At 34.5% G+C, this 19102-nt stretch overlaps 1 protein-coding gene across 1 annotated transcript; it reads right to left on the bottom strand.

Moving 5' to 3' along the window:
* Positions 1-6287: 6287 nt before the first annotated feature.
* LOC104595885 (Ribosomal protein L25/Gln-tRNA synthetase, anti-codon-binding domain-containing protein) lies at positions 6288-15777 on the bottom strand. The gene is made up of 3 exons (XM_010256833.2): positions 15258-15777; positions 15058-15187; positions 6288-6898 (listed from the first exon to the last, which is right to left on the bottom strand). The coding sequence occupies exons 1-3, from the start codon at positions 15636-15638 to the stop codon at positions 6672-6674; spliced, it is 738 nt and encodes a 245-aa protein (XP_010255135.1). The 5' UTR covers positions 15639-15777; the 3' UTR covers positions 6288-6671.
* Positions 15778-19102: the final 3325 nt, after the last annotated feature.

Below are 19102 nucleotides of genomic sequence, written 5' to 3'. Positions count from 1 at the left end.
TATCTCATTTTAATTAATATATAAAAATATTATTTTTACTAATATTAAAAACAAAAAGTTGCCTTTATTACTATTCTCCCTTATTTATCAAGCTAAGGCCTAAGGGTACGACCGTACGAGCGCGTGATCAATTGTGTGAAGTGACGAGGAATGGGTAGATTCATGAGAATCATGACTTATGTTCTGGATGGAAATCTTTAGACCACGCAAACAAATGGGTAGATTTCGAATTGTATTCTAATCAGGTATCGATTTATTCGGTTAGAACTCAAACCGAATAAATTAAAATTTTAAAAATCAAACTAAAAAAATAAAAATTGAACGTAAATTAAATTATAGAAAAATCAAAATTTTTAGTTCGATTTTTCAGTTATTTCAGTTAAAAGTTTAAACTAAACTCAATAATATATAATATAATATTATATATAAATATATAATATATATCATATCATAAAATATATAATGGCAACTCAAACTAGTTTTAGGGTATAGGGGTTTATCTTACCTTAATCAACTTGAAAAACTGATGTTGATTGGCTTTAGAGGAATTAACTTTAGTTGACCTTGGAATTAAATTTGATTTGAAATGAATCTCAAAATACTTCAAGGATGATAACATGTATAACCAAACACTCGTATTACTAGACCTGTTTGTGGGTTGGGTAGCTTGACAGGCTGGGCCTGTCCTAAGTTGAGCTTGGACAATTTTAAGCCCACGGGCTCAGGCTCTAAAAATTGGGTCCAACTGTTTTTTTGGGTTGGGCTAGGGCTTTACCAAATAAACTTAGCTCGATACTATTATATAATAGTAAAAATTAATAACAAAAAAGTATTATATATATTAAATGTATAAAATATTATATAATATATAATATATTATGAAATACATGTCAAAGTCAGGCTTCGAGCTTTATATAGGGTTGAAACCGGGCTCAAGATCTAGGCCCGATAGTTGGGCCGGTCTCGGTCTCGGGCTCGGGCATGGTGATTTTCTATTTATAAAGAGGCAAAGTCCGGCTCGACCCATGAATACATTTATTAGTTACAAAGATCATGGTCTCATTTAACCATTGAACCACATATGTGATTTGATCATTTTTCATTAATTTAATATTCAAATGTGTATAATAAATATTGTAAAAGATAATATTTACAAAATTTAAATTGATAAGGTTGGCAATTTTCCCCATAAAATTTGGGTGTATTTTCCCTAATCTAAAATAGGGGCTAGGTGGGGATAGGAAAAATATTTGTGCCTCAACCGAGAACAGGATTTGCATATAATTCTCCGAACCTACACCTAAACTTAATAATAAACTAGTAAAATATTCTTAGTTTTAATATTGACTTTTAAAATACCCCTGACTATCTTCAAATTCTTAAAATCCTAACATCCCATAATTTCATTTTTTATAATACTTTCAAATTTCTAAATACCCAAAATATTTATATCAATAAGATATATTTTCAAGTGATTACATCTGAGCGGGATAGTGTATTTTGGCTACGGGGCAGAGATGGGGAAGGGATGCCCCGCCCCAAACCCACCCGTTACCATTGCTATTGATTGATTAGAAGATCGTACATGGTGTGTGATTAGTAGAGTTAGATAGTGACTTGGCCCTTATAAGCAAAGTTAGAAAAAAGAAAAAGAAAAAGAAAAAGAAAAAAGAAAAATGTCATTTGATTCAACTGCCTATGGAAAGGTAAGCTATTGTCTTTTGATGTGGGCCAGTGAGATATATCTTTGAATTTAATCTGCAATATGAGCTTTCTTTATTTAGCTTACTGAGCAACTCATGCATGTTTCTTAAAATTATGCTTTCATAATTTTATATTTGAAATCTATAAATTTATTAACGCGTTGTTTAATATAATTGAAGAAATAACTGGCGAGTTGACTCATGAAAGGCAGTGACCACTGACCAGTGGTGATTTGTAAATTAATAAATTAATATTACGCGTTGTTTTACCAAGTCCAACAGATGTACTTGGAGTCGGAGACATGGGAGCTGGGAGCTTTACGTGAGCCATGAATGCTTGAATTGACTAATTAAAGAGTTAAAACTGGTGCTGGCTGCCGGGTCCAGTTTAGCAACAAAAACTAAACGTTGGTTGAGGATTTCTTCAACCAAACTTGTATTGTATCAATACTTTAAATCTGCATTCAACATATTAAGGTATAGAAGGCAGACGCGAGGTGGGCCATCACAAATTAGATCATGGAAGAGAGGAGACCGATGCAAGAAAGACAAGAAAAGAAGGTAGAAGAAACTATTGGACGGAGATTGCACACACTCTTGCGACTGCAATGTTTGAATCACCGGTCGTACTCCAGCATCTTCTCCCCTTCAATCAGACTCAGTTTTCTAATTTGTTGCAGCAATAAGCAATGGAGATTGATCAAGGGGGTAGAGAGAGAGAGTATTGGGGGAGAAGGAGATTGATCAGAGGGCATTGACTAGTGAACCCTAGCTGAGGGCATTGACAAGTAGTGAACCCTCGTGTTCTCATTAGGATCGGAAGGATTTCTTCAATGAGAATAAGTACGAGAGGCCAGAAGCCTTAGGCCCTATTCCCAGGTGGGGGGGAGAGAGGAGAGAAAGAGAGAGAGGCATCTTCGAGTCTAGAAGAGGATGGAGGTTTATTGATGTAAACTTTTTGCAGATTTTCGAGGGAAATACCGGCAAGATGGATTTTTACATCGACTTATGTGGTAGATTAACACCTCTACCAAGCACATGTAAAATCAAACCGGCATGTAAAGTTTACCCGGGTTCTCATTTACACTTCAAACAAATGCGGCCTAAACCTTAAATTTTAAATCCTAAGATCTATGCTGTAAATCCTTAAGCCTTAAACCCTAAATCCTAAAATCTAAACTTTAAATTCTTAACCAGTAAATTCTAAACCCTAAAACAAATGTATGAAAGAGCTACGATAGAATGCATGTCCTCCAATATTGTAGAAGCCAAGTATTTTCCGGCAAAGTCTGAGCCCATGAATTGTTTGACCTTTTGTTTTTTTTGTTTTTTTTGTTTTTTTCTTTTTTTTTTTACAGGTTTGCCAGTTAACCCGAGTCATTGGTGTCCCCAGCCCCAGGTAAACCAGTTCGATCGAGTTACCTGCCTTGTCCAAACATGTCCAAACTTCGAACTTATTTTATCAAGCATGAAAACTCCCAAAAGCATTTACAACAACTTCTATGCAAGTAGAAGGAGAAGGCATGTGCAGCAGTTCTGCACAAGAACTTCTTGTTTCCCTCCTTATTTAACTGCATATGTAGTGATGGGCATTTAAAAAATAACTTCGTATACATACGGTTATGGTGGTGGGTTGGTTCTTAATTACTCAACGTTGTATATCTGCTACCAGTATGAAATGCAGGAGTTGGCATCTATGAATTCCTTCCCCTCTCTTTCCTTTTTCCTTTGTATTATGTGGTCATCATTAGCTATCAAAAGCCCATAATTACTGAGGCCCCTTTTGGTTTACAGGAATGGGGTTTGAAGTCGGAATCGGAATGGGTTATTTCAATTTCAATTATTTGGTTGAACGAAATTCAAATTTTATTCTCATTTCAGTTGGAATGGCATTCCTTGCCCCTTCCTTGAGAACAAAATCTCATTCTGATTTCAATTCTCACTTTCATTCCTGTCTGAGCCACACAGATTATGAGAACGAAATCTTGCTTGACATTAATATATATAGGAGCTCTATTTCCGCATTCTGATAGTACAAGTTAGGAAATGATATGTTAAATCTGTCAAACCTGGATCTTTGTGAATCTGGATCCCCCCACACACACACAAAAAAAAAAGAAAAAAAAAAAAAACTTAACATGATCTATGTCTCCACATCTCATACATGATGGGTCCCAATCTTTCTGATGGTGAGATGTGCAGAAAAAGATCGTATTGGAACATCTTCAAATGTTTTTTTGTTGGGAGGAGATCCCCATTCCCTTTTTTTTTTTGAGTTTGTTTGGGTAAATACCTTTTTCGTTGGGGGGATATTTATAGCCTAGCCAATCAGATAAATGCAGTACTTGGTATTTACTATTTAGTAAAAGTATATTTTAGAAATTGCATACCTCTCCATTTATTTACCAAGATACCTTTGTTAAAGTGCTGCTACTTCTTAATGGCAAGGCATCCATGGTCCATGCACACTTTCTTCCTGGCCATTGTTTTTACGCTACATTTAAGCTCTCAAGTTCAAGACTGCCAATTTTAAGCCTCATGTGTACAAATTCAATGCTACATTTATTATAGATCCAAAGAAATTGGAGGCCGTTTGGTTCAGTCGGAACTAGATTTGGAATCGGAATGAAATCCATTAGAACTGGAAGTCTGGAACCATATGGTCTATTCCTCCTACCTATGTGGTTCAGATAGAAACTGGAATTGGAATCAGTTGTAATGGATTCTCATTCCCAGGGCCCTAGGGGAGAGGGAGGGAATGGACATTCCCTCAAATGGAGAAATAACATTCTACCAGGGAATGAGAATGGGATTTCTATTCTACCCAACCAAACAGTTGAATCATTCTGATTCCAATTCTAGACTCTTATTCCCACAAACCAAAAGACCCTGATATCATGTCCAGGGTTTTTCTTTACCGAGCAATGTATCTTTCTTTCTTTTCCATTGTTATTATTATTTTTTTTTTGTAAGAAATTTCATGAAACAACATTAGATCACTTTTGGGTCACATTTTTTTGTTTGTTTTTCTTGACAAGTGGCAGTCTGAGGCGACAGCCAAACCAAAAGGGGCCTACATATTCCACCAAGTTCTGATCTCCTACCTATGTCTCACTACAGTTGCACATTAGCTGTACATTAGGAATATCTCCCTATGAATAGTTACATACAAATACGGAGATGTTCTAAATGTAAAACTGTAGTGCCATGTGGGTAAGATTCTTGTGGGTATGAAATCTGAATTGTATTTAGGAAGAAAGACACTTCAGCCCAGGATCAGAATTTATAGACACAGAATACTGTTGGGATAGGTAACAGCTCAGAATTGATGCCAATTTAATGCATAGTGTGAGTTGTACATGGTGCAAAGTTCATACTTTCAACCTTTGACTAGTCAGTTATCACTCCTTTCTCCGACACTACCTCAGTCTTAATTTCAAATCCAGTTCTTTTATTGATACCGGTACGTGTTCAACAAAATCAAAAACATAGATATCTCTACCAAATCTCAAAAGATCCCAACATCTTCGAAAGTTGGACGAGACCGAGGCAAGTATCCGTTTTATATAGCATAGATGTCTCAACCTACCAAATCAGCTCTTTAGCATAAACCTCCTCATTATAATTCTTTGGTTCAGATGGATCAGAGCCTAACCGTAAAACATAAGTTCCATTTCTAGGGTTTTGAATATTTTGTATTCGTGATACCATTTATTTTCGAGCTGTTTAGTAAAGGGAATTGTAAATACAAGGCCTTTTTTTTTGTAATTAAAATTTCTAATGTCCCACATGATTCTCGAGTTTCCTCAGCATTCCCCATTTGCACGATCCGAGAATCTTCCGTATTCGGCATTCACGTCATATATGATATATTAGATGATAAGCTTAGCAAGCTCTATGTATTTCCCGTGTGGCTGTCTTCATTTAATGAATTTCAGCTCCCAACAACTTTGAAAACGAGCCCTTTCTTTTATCAAGTTTTGAAACTTGATTAGCTAGCTTAACTCAGGAAGAAGAAGAGTTAACAGCCTTTGCAGCTGTATGTTGGGAACATCTCCATATTTATATAAATTTTATTCATGGGAGATATTCTTAACACACGGCTACAAGGAGTGTGAGGATGAAGTTCGGATTTTGTCCTCAATCCGAATTCGACTCTCAACTCTGTCCTTGCATTTGGGTTTGGCTTGTACCATTTGGCCAAACTGTGCATCAGGCCTATTCTTGGATGAGAGTGGAGTGGCTTACAGAACCACTTATCAAGGCCCAAAGGATATTGATGGGTTGGTTCATTCTCTGGAAAGGCAGGTTTGCCTGGTCTGGATCAACTCACAAGTTAAAACACCGTTCACCAAATAAGTCAGGGTGCGAAGATATGATGATAACCGTTCAGTCACCTAGGTGGAGTGGAATACATCAATAATCAATTGGGTCATTCCCTAGATTGTCAATTTGGGATAAATATAACACATGGGGCAGAGATGGAATTGTTCCTACAATTCTCCTATCCACCACACACAAGTACTTTAATCATGTTAATATTGGATCCAGCCTACCACCATAAAAAATCAACAATTAATATTAAGTATGGCCAAACCTGAGAAGCATCAATAAAATCACCCGATCTAATGCTAGATTATTAAAAGTTCATATGGTGTTTGGCAGACAGTTCATAGAATTATTTGCAAGTTGCCAAGCAACCACCACCACCAGTAAACTATCTATACTATCAGTTTTAAAATTGAGGGAAAATTCCAGATTGGAGTATGTTGTTCTGTACACCAACAGGAATAAACTACCACACTGCTCTAGAGGCATTTTGAACCATGCATCCCAATTTACCAACTCAAGTGAAAGCACAGCTCCTAATTAGCAATCATAAATGTTCTTAAACTGTTTTGCCTTGTAAGCTAGGGTGATCCACAAGGATACTACACCCTCCTAAGTGCCTCAAATATATCTTATTGACTATGCCTTGGCAGTTTCCGAATTTTCAGATTTTGTACTCACAATCTTACATATGGGCATTTCCTCATACTTACTTAAAAGCTTCAATCCTGGATGAACCTCAATATCACGTATGAAAATTTTATCTCCAATATCTAGATTGCTCAGATCCACCTCAATCTTTGGAGGAATGTTTTCAGCTGGGCACAGGTATTTCAGACTTGTTCTTATCTTGTTCAGGTAGCCACCTGAATTTCATAAAGTAGATATAAGTAAATTACAATCAAATAAATCTAAAAAAACAGTGCCAGGGTACTGCAATGATGATAAAATGATTCAAGAGCATACTCATGGATCCAACAAGAGAAACATTTACAACCAGATAGAAGTATAGAACCCTAAAAGAACATTATTAGTGCATTAGCAACATGCAAGAGGAGTGATTTTTTATAAAGTTAACCACCTTGTAAAGAAGCTTTATAGTTTTAGGATTTGGGAAAAAGGCTTGTAAATATTTCAACAAGAATAAGTCAAAGTTCATCCAAGAATCTGGATGTCTAGAAATCATGTCATACAGATAACGGTGCAGTAGTTTGTTAAATAAGGTATACCTGAAAGTGGAATAGACGATGTCATGACTTCAAAACTAGCTGAGATAAAAAAAATAAACAAGACTAGAAGAGATCTGTGCGATGAATGGGGCTGGTGTTAAAAGATGCCCATGTTCTACAGGGGATGACTACATTCAATTTCCTAAATTAAAAAGAAACTGAATTAGTTGTGGGTGAGTTTAAAAAGCCCCATATTTGCTTTTTTCTAAAAAAAAAATATAAAAAAAACCACAAAATTCTAAGGGGGTTGGGAAGCAATATGAGGAGAAGACATGGACAACTGCACTCCAAGTATATAGAATAGATGAGAACTGTGGAACAACTGAAGGACAAGCAATGTAAGACATATACCTATGTCCAAACTCACCTTTCACATGATTCAAAGCGAATAAAGCTAAAATCCGGATGAGCTAGCAAACTCAGAATCCATCAGCTAATCCCCATGCTATAAGGAAAATAACAGAAGTGGTTTCCTCAAACCATAAGTATTTATGCATGTCTACCATCTAGGTTGTATAAAATCCATATAAGCCACAGGATGATTGTCCAGGCAAAAGATGGGTTACCGCTCACAAACTCGTTATTTCTGTATAAACTATTTTTAATATTTACGCATGCTTGAGGAAAATCTTGGGTTAGCATGCATGAAAATGTATGTTCGAATCTGAGGGTGGCCACTTAGTGTGAAAAAAGTGACAAAGGTTAGGACCATACACCTTACTTCAAGATGTAAGATATGCCAAACAATTGAGGTTACACCAAATTGAGATAGAGGGAGACTCTAAATTGTTGATTGAGTGGCTGCAATCTGGAAAGTTGGGAGCCTGGATTTATAGACAGCCCATAAGGGAAATCCTCAACACAAGGGAGATCGGTGCATGCTTCAAATGGACAAGGAGATCAGCTAATGGTTTAGCTGACACGTTGGTTAAATAAGGGACTGTGAGGGAGAGAATGTTCTGGGCAGTTTTGTAAGAAAGATTACTGAGGCTCAACACCTGTTTAGGGGTTGACAGCTGTACTCAACTCTGGAAAGTTATTCTTAAATTGTATTGATGAAGTTACCGTTTCCAATCCAAAAAAAAAGGACCATACCCAGTCTACCCCTCCCATTTACCCCATATAGCTGGGACCAACATTGGGTAATGGCCTTTTACACATGTTTGAGGAATAGATTGATTATTTCTCAAACTCACTATTTTTTGTATAAACTATTTTTAGTATTTTTTATTGGTACTATTTCTAGTGTTTATGCATGTTTAAGAAAAAGGAAGATTACTGCTCACAAGCTTCTTAGTTGGACACCTTGTCTTTATATTTCATGACTTTCTTATTTTACATTTCATCGATAAAAATACTGTTACATATGAAAAAGGGGTTACTGTCCAACAAATACCAGAAGAATTAATACGCAAAGAAAAGTAATTGAAGTCAAGAAAGCAAATGTTTATGCCAATTTGAGTACTACCCAAGGATTAAGGTATCGATAAGATACTCCCAATACGGGGCGTATCGTATCTGTATCTATGGTCATGGATATGGGATACACCACAATTTGATAAGTATCCCACGAATCATGCGTATCAGCATGATATAACTTCATATCGGGCCATATCGCACTGTATCGGTGGATACGGTCCAACACACACTAATACGGAGGTGTATCCATGCCTAGTTTGGCAAAACTGTATATTGACTACTTTTGGATTATTTTTCATCTTTAATAAAAATTAAAAAATAGTATTACGAAAAATGAAATAAATAATTTAAGATTTAATTTTTCCAAAAAAAAATAATAAAAACTAAAAATTATAACAATAATATATTTCATCTACCTTTGATGATTTATATATTTTATTTTACACATAATTATATGTTAAAAATGAAAACCTAGTTATTATTTGAAAAATAGAGTTATTGTATAAAAATACTAAATTAATAAATATTCCAAAAAATTAATAAAAATTGAAAGAAAGATAATTTTTTTTTATGAATAAAAGAAAGATAATTATTGTATGTTGTTGAGTCTCAGTATTGTTTATTGTAATATTTCTCTTCATATAACCAATTGAAGTATGCATTTCTCATGTGTTTATATCTTATTCATAGATAATTCAGCTTTTGGTTTAGTATTATTAATGTATTTATGTGATTTGCATGCATTTCCCTAGTGTATCCAAGCGTTTCTATATCTTTCGTTTGTACCCATGTGTTTCCAAAGCGTATCTGTATCTGACTTGTCCGATATGACCAGATCACATGTCCAGAAGGAAGCATTAAATCTTCTTAGGGGTGAAAACCCAGGAGAAGAAAATAAGAAAGTATGCAAGGGGCTAGAAGCTCCCAAGTTAAGACAGAAATGAATGTGAGAGGTGGCCCTTCACCATTTCTATTTAGCAGCTTTTATCAAATTATCTGAAGTCCAATTTGGAAACACAACTCTCAAATCAAGATACAAATGAATACACTATGGTCTTGTCATCAACTCATCATTCATATTCAGCACCAATTACAAATTTACTTGGGTCCAATTTGGAATCATACACAGATACACTGAAACATGCAATCTAGACCGAGCACAATGGAGACTGTAGTGTTCCACAAAGCAGTAGTAATAAATGGTCCCTTCCAACAGACTATACGTACTAAAGTAAGAAGAATGACCAAACATACATGGTCATTGAACATTTTGTAAGAGACATGAAGGAAACAACAAAACAAGAATACCATATTACTTTTTTTTTTTATCAATAACACTTTCATTAATTCATCAGTAGAAAATTTACAAGTGGAAGACAAACACACTTATCTTCCGAGAGTCACAAAGAGCTTCAAGAAAGGAAAAAAGAAAATACAAAGACACTAACGTTACAGCTTAGCCCAAAAGAATGAATCCCTTTCTGCCCCTTGTTTAGCTAAACCGTCAGCTAGGGAATTAGCTGATCTTTTAATCCAACATGTCTTAACTTCCATCTCCCGCACCAACCACTTGAATTTCCTCTTCTCATTATTATACTTCCATAAATCATTTTGATCTTTAGTCAGCCACCCTATCACCACCTCTGAATCCCCTTCAATTATAAGTTTCTTGATGTTCAATTCCTTAGCTTTCCGGATTCCTTCCATAACTGCACAGATCTCAGCTCTAAGGGAGTCACCCACTCCAATTGGGCCTGAGAACATAGCAGAGATGACCCCATTTTCATCCCTAAAAACACCCTCGATCCCCGATTGTCCCAGGTTTCCCCTACTACATCCATCAAAGTTTAATTTCAAGAATCCACTAGGTGGGGGGGTCCAAGCCACACTCATTACTGACTTGGTCTGCGTGCAATTTGCAATTTCACCCCACTTCCTCAACATGTCATCCACAGCGTAATCTGTGAATATTTCCAAAGATTTCAGCCACGGTACCGCCCTAAAATGTATGATAGCCCTCAGATCTGTTGTTCCTCTCTAAGTTTCTGAGAATATCCTAGAGTTTCTTTCTTCCCACAGTGTCCAACATACTGCAGCCCTTAGTCCTCTCCACATTGTCCTTCCCCTTTTTAACCGCCACTTGAAAAAGGAAGGGGAGAAAAGGCCCTGCATGTCTAATGGGAGATTCCAGCTGCATCCAAATAAGGAGAAAGCCCAATCCCACAATGACCTCGCAAAGTGGCAAGACATCATTAGGTGAAAACCAGTCTCCCCATCTGCTCTACACAAAACACACCACTGAGGTGACAAGCAAGTATTAGGTCTCTTCTTTTGGAGTAGATCACCAGTGTTGATTCTTTCCAGATAGGCTTCCCAACAAAAACTACCAACCCTAGGAGGTATAGCATTGCACCAAACCTCACCAACAGGGAAAGGGGACAAGGTAGGACTGGTGAACTGACTTAAGACTTTGAAGAACGAAGCACAAGAGAAAATGCCATTGGGGGCAGGTGTCCAAATTCTAGAATCCGCCCTAGTGGGGTCTAAGACAATGCTATCAAGAAGTGCAAGAAGGCTCGAAATACAGTCAAAGTCTGAATCCCTCAAATCCCTTCTTAGACCCAAGTTCCACCCAATCCCAGAAGTGGAAGAGGACGGGGTGGTGAAAGACGAGATCGGCTCATTTTTCAAATCAGAAAGAGCATACAAAGACGGAAACTGATCCTTTAGAGGGGCGCTCCCCACCCAGGTTTGTTCCCAAAATTTTATGGAGTTACCGGAATTCAAGTCATACCTGATATTAGGGAAGAAAACTGGTAGCAGGTCATGAATGGCTTTCCAAGGAGAATTGCTTGTGATCCTAGCTCTGATTCCAACGTCCCATCCATTGTGCTCCAGCCCATGTATACTTGCCACTATTCTAGCCCATAGCTTCTCCTTTTCCATAGGAAACCTCCACAACCACTTCCCCAACAAAGTCATATTCCTTCTCCTAATACTCCCAAGCCCCAAACCACCACACGACTTACTCCTACACACTATCTCCCAGCTAACTCTATGATCCCTCTTCTCCTCTCCCAACTCCCACAAGAAAGCTCTCATTATCTTCTCTAATCTGTTAGCAATCTTCATTGGGATTTTAAACACCGACATGAAAAAGATGGGTAAGTTAGCAAGTGTGGCCTTAATTAGTGTAATTCTCCCACCAAGAGAGAGGTAGTTCTTTTTCCAGGATACCAATCTTTTTTCAAACCTTTCCATCACCGGGTTCCATAAACTCTCTTTCTTGGGATCACCTAATGGTAATCCTAAGTAATTCAAAGGCCACCCCGACACTTCACACCCCAGCACTTCAGCTTTTCCCAAGGTATTACCATGTCAAGATTTCAAACTAGAATGCAAATGGCACTCTCAAACTTGGGCGAAAAAACTTTTCTCGAACATCATTCACATGTTACTTCTGTGTTGTGTGGGTGTGTGTGTGTGTGTGAGAGAGAGAGAGAGAGAGAATCAACAGCTTATGGTACATCAATGTTTTATAAGCGGGAGGTGCAAGAAAAGTACAAGAGCATGAAGCAAGGAGCAAATTTTTGGAAAAAATATTAAAAAAAACATTAATACGTTAAAAACAAAAAACGTGAATTTTATGTGAAATTAAATATTTTAAAAGCTTCTGGGTTCAAATCAAATTACATAAGCAAAACATATAAGATAAATTCAAAGTGAAAGTGAAAGCAAACATGTTATGATCATACCAAAGTGCCCCAAGAACTGAATAATTCAACTAGTAACTCAAATCAAATTCAAAAACTAAAACTATCAACATGTTTATCTATCTCCTAGCTGTGTTACTTCATGTAGCTAGTGTGATGTTAGACACCTTGAAATTCCTAATCCTAGGAGGTTGGAGGTACAAAGGCAAAGGGCCGATTTAAGGAGCTTGGTTTTGTAATTTTGGTTGCAGTTCATTATTCTTTAGGGTTAGGGATAAGAGATTAATTATACTGTTATTGTTTACTTGGTGGAAAGTGGAAACTTTGCTATTTGAGATCCTATCTACAACAACTAGGGCTCCAGGTATTCAAAAGGCCTTTGTTTTGTATCATCTAAAGTCAGTAGACCATTAGTATTGCAGTATTGCATGATCACCGACAAAAGTTAATTTACAAGTTAGTAAAAGGCATAAGAATGTATAGAAAACATAACCAAAAGGAAAACTTAAAAAAGGTGCAAACCTGTGCCACCTTTTGCTTCAGCCCAAGCGCCTATACCAAGGGGCATCAAATGGGACAGATCTGGTATTTTATTAGTTGGGTATTTCTTCCAAAAACTGAACACCCAACAAGAGAATATTTTTCCTTATAAAGAAATATGGCTGTCAGATTTGCCGTCATTCATGGTGTGGATTGCTATCCTGAGCAAGTGTCACCAAAAATGGATCAGAAAGAAGGGAACACAACCTGCCTCAGTGAACTGTGTATATTTCTATAGAATTAAAAAAAAAAAAGTGAACTGTGCATTATGCATGGAGGAGAGGGAACTGATGGATCACTTATTCTTGCAATACCCTTTTGTGAAAGACATGTGTACTTATTTCTGCAAGCTTCTAATTTGCAGTTGGTGCCATCCAAGGTCAGTGAGGGAGCATTTGCTTGGCTGGAGATTCAAAGGCCTTAACTGGAGAAGCAAAATGTTATAGAGCACAATGCCTGTGGAAGTAACATGGAGGATGTGGAACAGTGGAAGGGAAAAAATAAGATTTATAAAGACAACATGGTGTCTAAAAAGGGGTGATTTGGATAAAGGTGGAATCTATACATTCTTGACTGGCTGTTCAAGACCAGTTTAGAGAGATACCCCACCGTGTTTATTTTGATAATGATGTCCTGCTTACATGAGTGGCCATATTGATGCCTATCAAAACAAATGGTTATATTGACTTTTTGCAGCATGACTTTTTATATTTTTGACATGCTGCCATGGATCAGTCCCATTTCTATAGTTTCTAACTGTATATGACTATACCTATATATGGTGAAAATGAGTTTCAATGAATACAATACTTTAACTTCTCTTGAAAAAATAGTGTGTTTTATCTATCTTACTAGGCAAAGCTTTTAAAACACCAAGTATGCCACAGATACCAACAAATCAAACTCAATGTTGCATGGACTCTTATAAGTGGTAGCATAAATTATGCCACAAAATGTTGGTTAGTAGATAATGGGATGCTAGTTTAGTTGCTAGAGCTTTATTAGCTTCTCCTAGGAAAGTAATCTATAGCCTGCTTCAGTTTTTTTTAACTTTATTTCACTATTTGATATGATGATGTATTTGGGAATAAAAATATAATTTTAGGAAGACTTCTGGGTAGTGGAAAGTCCTCTGAGAGATCACTTACCAACTCTTTTTTATTATCTCTTCCTATGAGTCTAAATTTGTCTTTAGTTAAACTCTTGGGATTTCCTAGGACTTTGGTTTTAGGATTAGGAGGGATCTAAGGGTCTTTGAAACCTCTCAAATCTTGAGCCTATTGGATGCTCTAACAGGGAGTCTTCATAGATTGTTTTAAAATTTAAACCTAACTGTTGAATTTAAACAACCAATCAATCAGGCACATTTACATGTGCTTCTTTCTTTCAAGTTACTTCATCCTCTAACACACCACAGCCTTTTCTAATAAGAGGAATATCAAACAAGCAAAACCAGCAAAACTAGGATAGAACTTTTGAGTTTTGACTCCTGGGCATACATTAGGTTCTGAATCTTCTGACTCCCATGTCCATGCCCATACAAAGCATTTCACTGTCCACTACAATTTAAAAATCAAGTTACAAGGTTTTGTTAACTCTACTAGGATAGAAACACATAATCAGATTCCAGCCCCTTGAGATAGAGTTCATAAAAACCCTTTTGAATTCCTCTCCAGTTGACACCCGGTGGGCAACCCTCACGGTACTAAATCAATACCAAGAAAATCTCAAGGCCTTTTTTTTATAAACAACCTTGAGGCCAATTTTCAATTCCCCGAACACAGTCCTATGAAAGTAATATTGTAATAGCATAGAGTCAAATAGCAAGGGTGTGCAATTGACACCAAACTTGTTAAGCCATCTCTAACTCTTATCGTTCCTATGAAATTGGTCATTCTCCAGTCTTCTCGTAAGACATTACGACATGGTATGACCATACAATGCAGATTAATGCCAACTATCAAGTTACCACTGCAAAAAACCCTTACAGATAGAAAGCAAAATAAAAAGGGAAAAAATAATTTGATCAATCTTATATTCACTCCACTCGAATTAATGGAATATGTAAACATAAAGCAACCACAACACATTTATATATTAATAGAGAGGAAAAAAAACCCTGACCTTTCTTGAGACCAGGACACAGGTTTTCTCCTTTGAAAACAACCGGCACATCGACCTTCAACTCCGAAACATTGTCAGCCCACACGAAGACCAGGTTCAGGATTTTTCCAGTCTCGGGGTCCTTATGAAGCTGCAATAATCAACCAAAAGTTGAGATGCAACAGAAGATTAAAAATAATGAGAAGACAAATTTGCCTTGCCTTGATGGGAAGGACGGCGCCAGACTCAAGGAGATGAGAAGAACCGGAACCAGCACGAATCTGGAGCTGGAAGGTGGTGGAGCAAAAGTAGGGAGGCTTTACGTCCTCGAGTATGGACTGAATCTGCTTCCTCTCAGTGGTGAGAAGATGCTTCCTTGAGATCGGTCTACTACTACTTGAGTCCTGTGGTTGTAGGGATTGCTGTGTGAATACAACGGCGGGAATTCTGCCTTGGGCTCTGTCCTTGGCAGACACTCTTGGTCCAGTGTATTCTCTGGGAATCGCCTGTATGGTGTGATATGAAGATGTCCTAGCTTTCTCCACCACCTCCACCGCTCTTCTCACAAGGCCACTTCCGGCGGCGCCCCACCACCTCCCCATTCTTCTTCCGTGTGCTTGCTTCTATCGAACGCTCCGATAGAGTGCCGCTATGCCTGCTTGTACCTCGCTGCGCTGCCCTGTAACGATGCTCGATTTTGGTTTGGTCCTTGATTTACGACTTTCCTCGGTTTCATTATGGGCTGGGCCCTGGCCCGAGCCTTATTCATACTTTTCAAATATAACGCTGCTTAACAGAAGGCAAATATCGATGTAAAAGCGTCATGTGTATCAATGGAGTTCACATCTCCGCCCCACAGCGCATCGCCGCCGTGTATTGGGAGCATCTTCCGATGATAAGATCATCGGTTCTGGTATATCATCGGGAGATGATCCCAATACACGCGGGATGCGCTGTGGGGCGTTGTGAGGCGGCCCCTTGTGGGGCAGAGATGTGATCTCGTATAAATGTAGATGTATTATTTATAAATAAAATTATAAAAAAAAAACATCTTTGTGTTTTGACCCAAACAAAGGCCTCTGCTATAAAAAAAAAAAAAAACTATATTGAAATCTTATCATTGTTAATGCATTATATATATATATATATATATTTAAAGTTTCAATCTTACTCTTCACTAATTTATTTTTTCAAATAACTTTCAAATAATAATTCTTCTTATTCTTATTGGACAAAATAAGGTAAAAAGGCTGAAGTGAAGTAAAATTAATGCATTATATCAACAAATTTTATTTGTAAATCTGACAAAAGGAAGGTATTTACATCTGTTTTACAAAACAATAGGGGAGATTTTGTTAAGGTCAAAACACTAGAGAGTTTCATAGGATTGTTAGAAAACCCAAGGAAGTTTTTTTCCTTATTTTTAAATAGAATTTAAATTGATTTTAAAATAAAAACTATATTTCAAATTAATATTTTTATTAAAATTTAAAATTAGTAAAAACTGAATTTATTTATGTGTGTTAAGTTTATATTAGATTTAAATTCGTTATGAAATTTATATAATTTTTTATTTTTCAATGGAACTTAAGTTGGGTTTTAAATTAACAAAACTTAATTATAAAACTAATAATTGTTTGATAATTTTGTATTAGTTTTATATTAATTTTAAATTGATATTGGTTTTTTGTTTATCTTATTCATTTTATTAATTAATTTCTTTTTATTATATTAATAAAATTAATTTTATTAACAACAAGAATTAATAATTATTTTTATTTTATTTAAGTAACTTACTAAATTATTTGTATTATGGTTGATTGATTTTTATTATTTTAAAATGGAATATAAATGAATTATAATTTTGAACGGAAGTATATTATTTAGCATAATAATATATCATTGAATCTATCAATTTCAATATAATTAATCTTTACTAATAATTCTAGTTTAATGCTAATATAACTAATATATATATATATATATATATATATATATAATAGTAATTAAGCAAGCACAATGCACGTGATATTTTTTTCATATTAATTGCTTGAATTTTAAACACATCATAATTAAGATAAAATTGAAAATTAACAAAAGTAACAATATGATTAAAAATAAATTCAAATGCTTGTAGGAAATTTTAAATTACAATAACACTTATTATTACTATTATTTTATTAAATTTTGTATTTCATTTTTTACATAAATAAAAAAAATATTTTTAAAATTTATTTTTATTTATTATGATGAATATATAACATTATAAATGTTCCCAAATGTGAAATAATTTTGTACTTTTTCATTGTTTGTGCTCTATCTTTTTCAAATATTTAATATTCAATTATGACATCACGAATTTCTTTGAAAAGTTGGATCATTGGTCCACCATCTAAATAAGAAAATAGCTTTACTTTCACATTTGTTTTAAATTATATATCATCTACATTATATAAATAATTTTTACTTATCATACTTAATTTTTGTTTGACATAATTAATATATAATTTTTCATGTGTTATTTTGATTACTTGTACTTTTTATTTTTTAAAGATTTATTATTTAACTATCATATCATCAATTAATCCATTTGACCTAAACCACTAACCCACAACTCAAAAAGGAAAATAATTAGATTTCTAGGTTGTCACTAAATTTTATATTACATTTCCATCATTGATAATGAATGTGTAATATTAGAGATGTACCCAATATTTATTTAGATATGTGCCTAATTTTTTTTATATTTGTATTTTTGTTATTATTTATATCTTTTATTTTTAAAAATTTTATTATTTGACAATGACATCATTTCATTTATAGGTTGGTTTTAACTTTGGCATTCCATTTTCATCATTAATAAAATTACTTCTTTCATTTCATATGTATTTTTATTTAGTATAATGAATATGGAATATTAGAGATATGTCCATTTATTTTTTGCTTTATATATTTTATATATTTTAAATTTGTATTATTTAATTATTACATTATTTATTAACCCATTTGACCCAAAATGGTTGAATTGCTTACCCACCATTGGAAGGGAAGAAAATAGTTTTGTTTTCAAATTATTTTTCAAAATATTTATTTTTGTAATATTAAAATTAATTTTGTAGATTTAATAAGAGAATATACCTTAGTACGAGATTTAATGAGAGAGAGAGAGAGAGAATAGAAAAATTGTTTTATTTCTAATTGATTTTAAATTTTACATTCCAATTCCATCATTAATAAAAGCATTTCTTATTTGTCATATTTATTATTGTTTAATATGTCGAATATATGATGTTAAAAATGTTTCCAATTTTTTTTTATATCTTCTTTTTTTTGCATTTTATCTTTTTTTTTATTTTATTATTTAATTGTGACAACATGGATTGACCCATCTAACCTGAAATGGTTTAATTTCTTACTATCTAGATGAAAACAATATTTTTTTTAGGTAGATTTTAAAAGTATGTCTTTATGTTATTGGAATTATAAAATTATGAAAATTGTCTAAAACTCACCATGAGTTTTCAACATTTCTCTTAAACTCACCACAACTTTTCAAAATGTCTAAAACTCACCATGTTAGTAAGTTTTTATTTTTCAAAACTCACCTTCTATTAGTGCACCATTAATGCTTCTTAACAGAGGTGTCCATGTCAGCATAAATACCATTTTTCATAACCAAATTACCATTGAATGGTGAGTTAGAGGAAAATTGGTTTTTTTTAGTTTTCAATTTTCTTGTTTATTTTTTGCATTTTTAGTGTTTTGTTATAATTTCCAATGTTTTTTATAATTTCTAATTTTTTTACATTTTTCTATTTTCTAGAATTTATAAATTTTCATGTATTTTTTGTTATTTATTTACAATTTCTGTGTTTTTCTATACTTTTTTGGTATTTTTTCTACATTTTTTATTTTCTTATTTTGTTTTTCAATTTCTATAGTTTCTATAATTTGAAAATCATTTTTTATTTTGTTTCAATTTCTATAATTTTTTATATATTTTGTAATTTCTATGTTTTTATGTATTTTATATTTGAAATTTTTTTTTGAACTTTTCCTTTTTCTA

The sequence above is a fragment of the Nelumbo nucifera genome, chromosome 5, assembly GCF_055504915.1.
Source record: "Nelumbo nucifera cultivar China Antique chromosome 5, China Antique-T2T, whole genome shotgun sequence".
Classification (NCBI taxonomy): domain Eukaryota; kingdom Viridiplantae; phylum Streptophyta; class Magnoliopsida; order Proteales; family Nelumbonaceae; genus Nelumbo; species Nelumbo nucifera.
The sequence above is the reverse complement of the archived record's forward strand: the minus strand, read 5'-3'. Positions and strand labels throughout refer to the sequence as shown.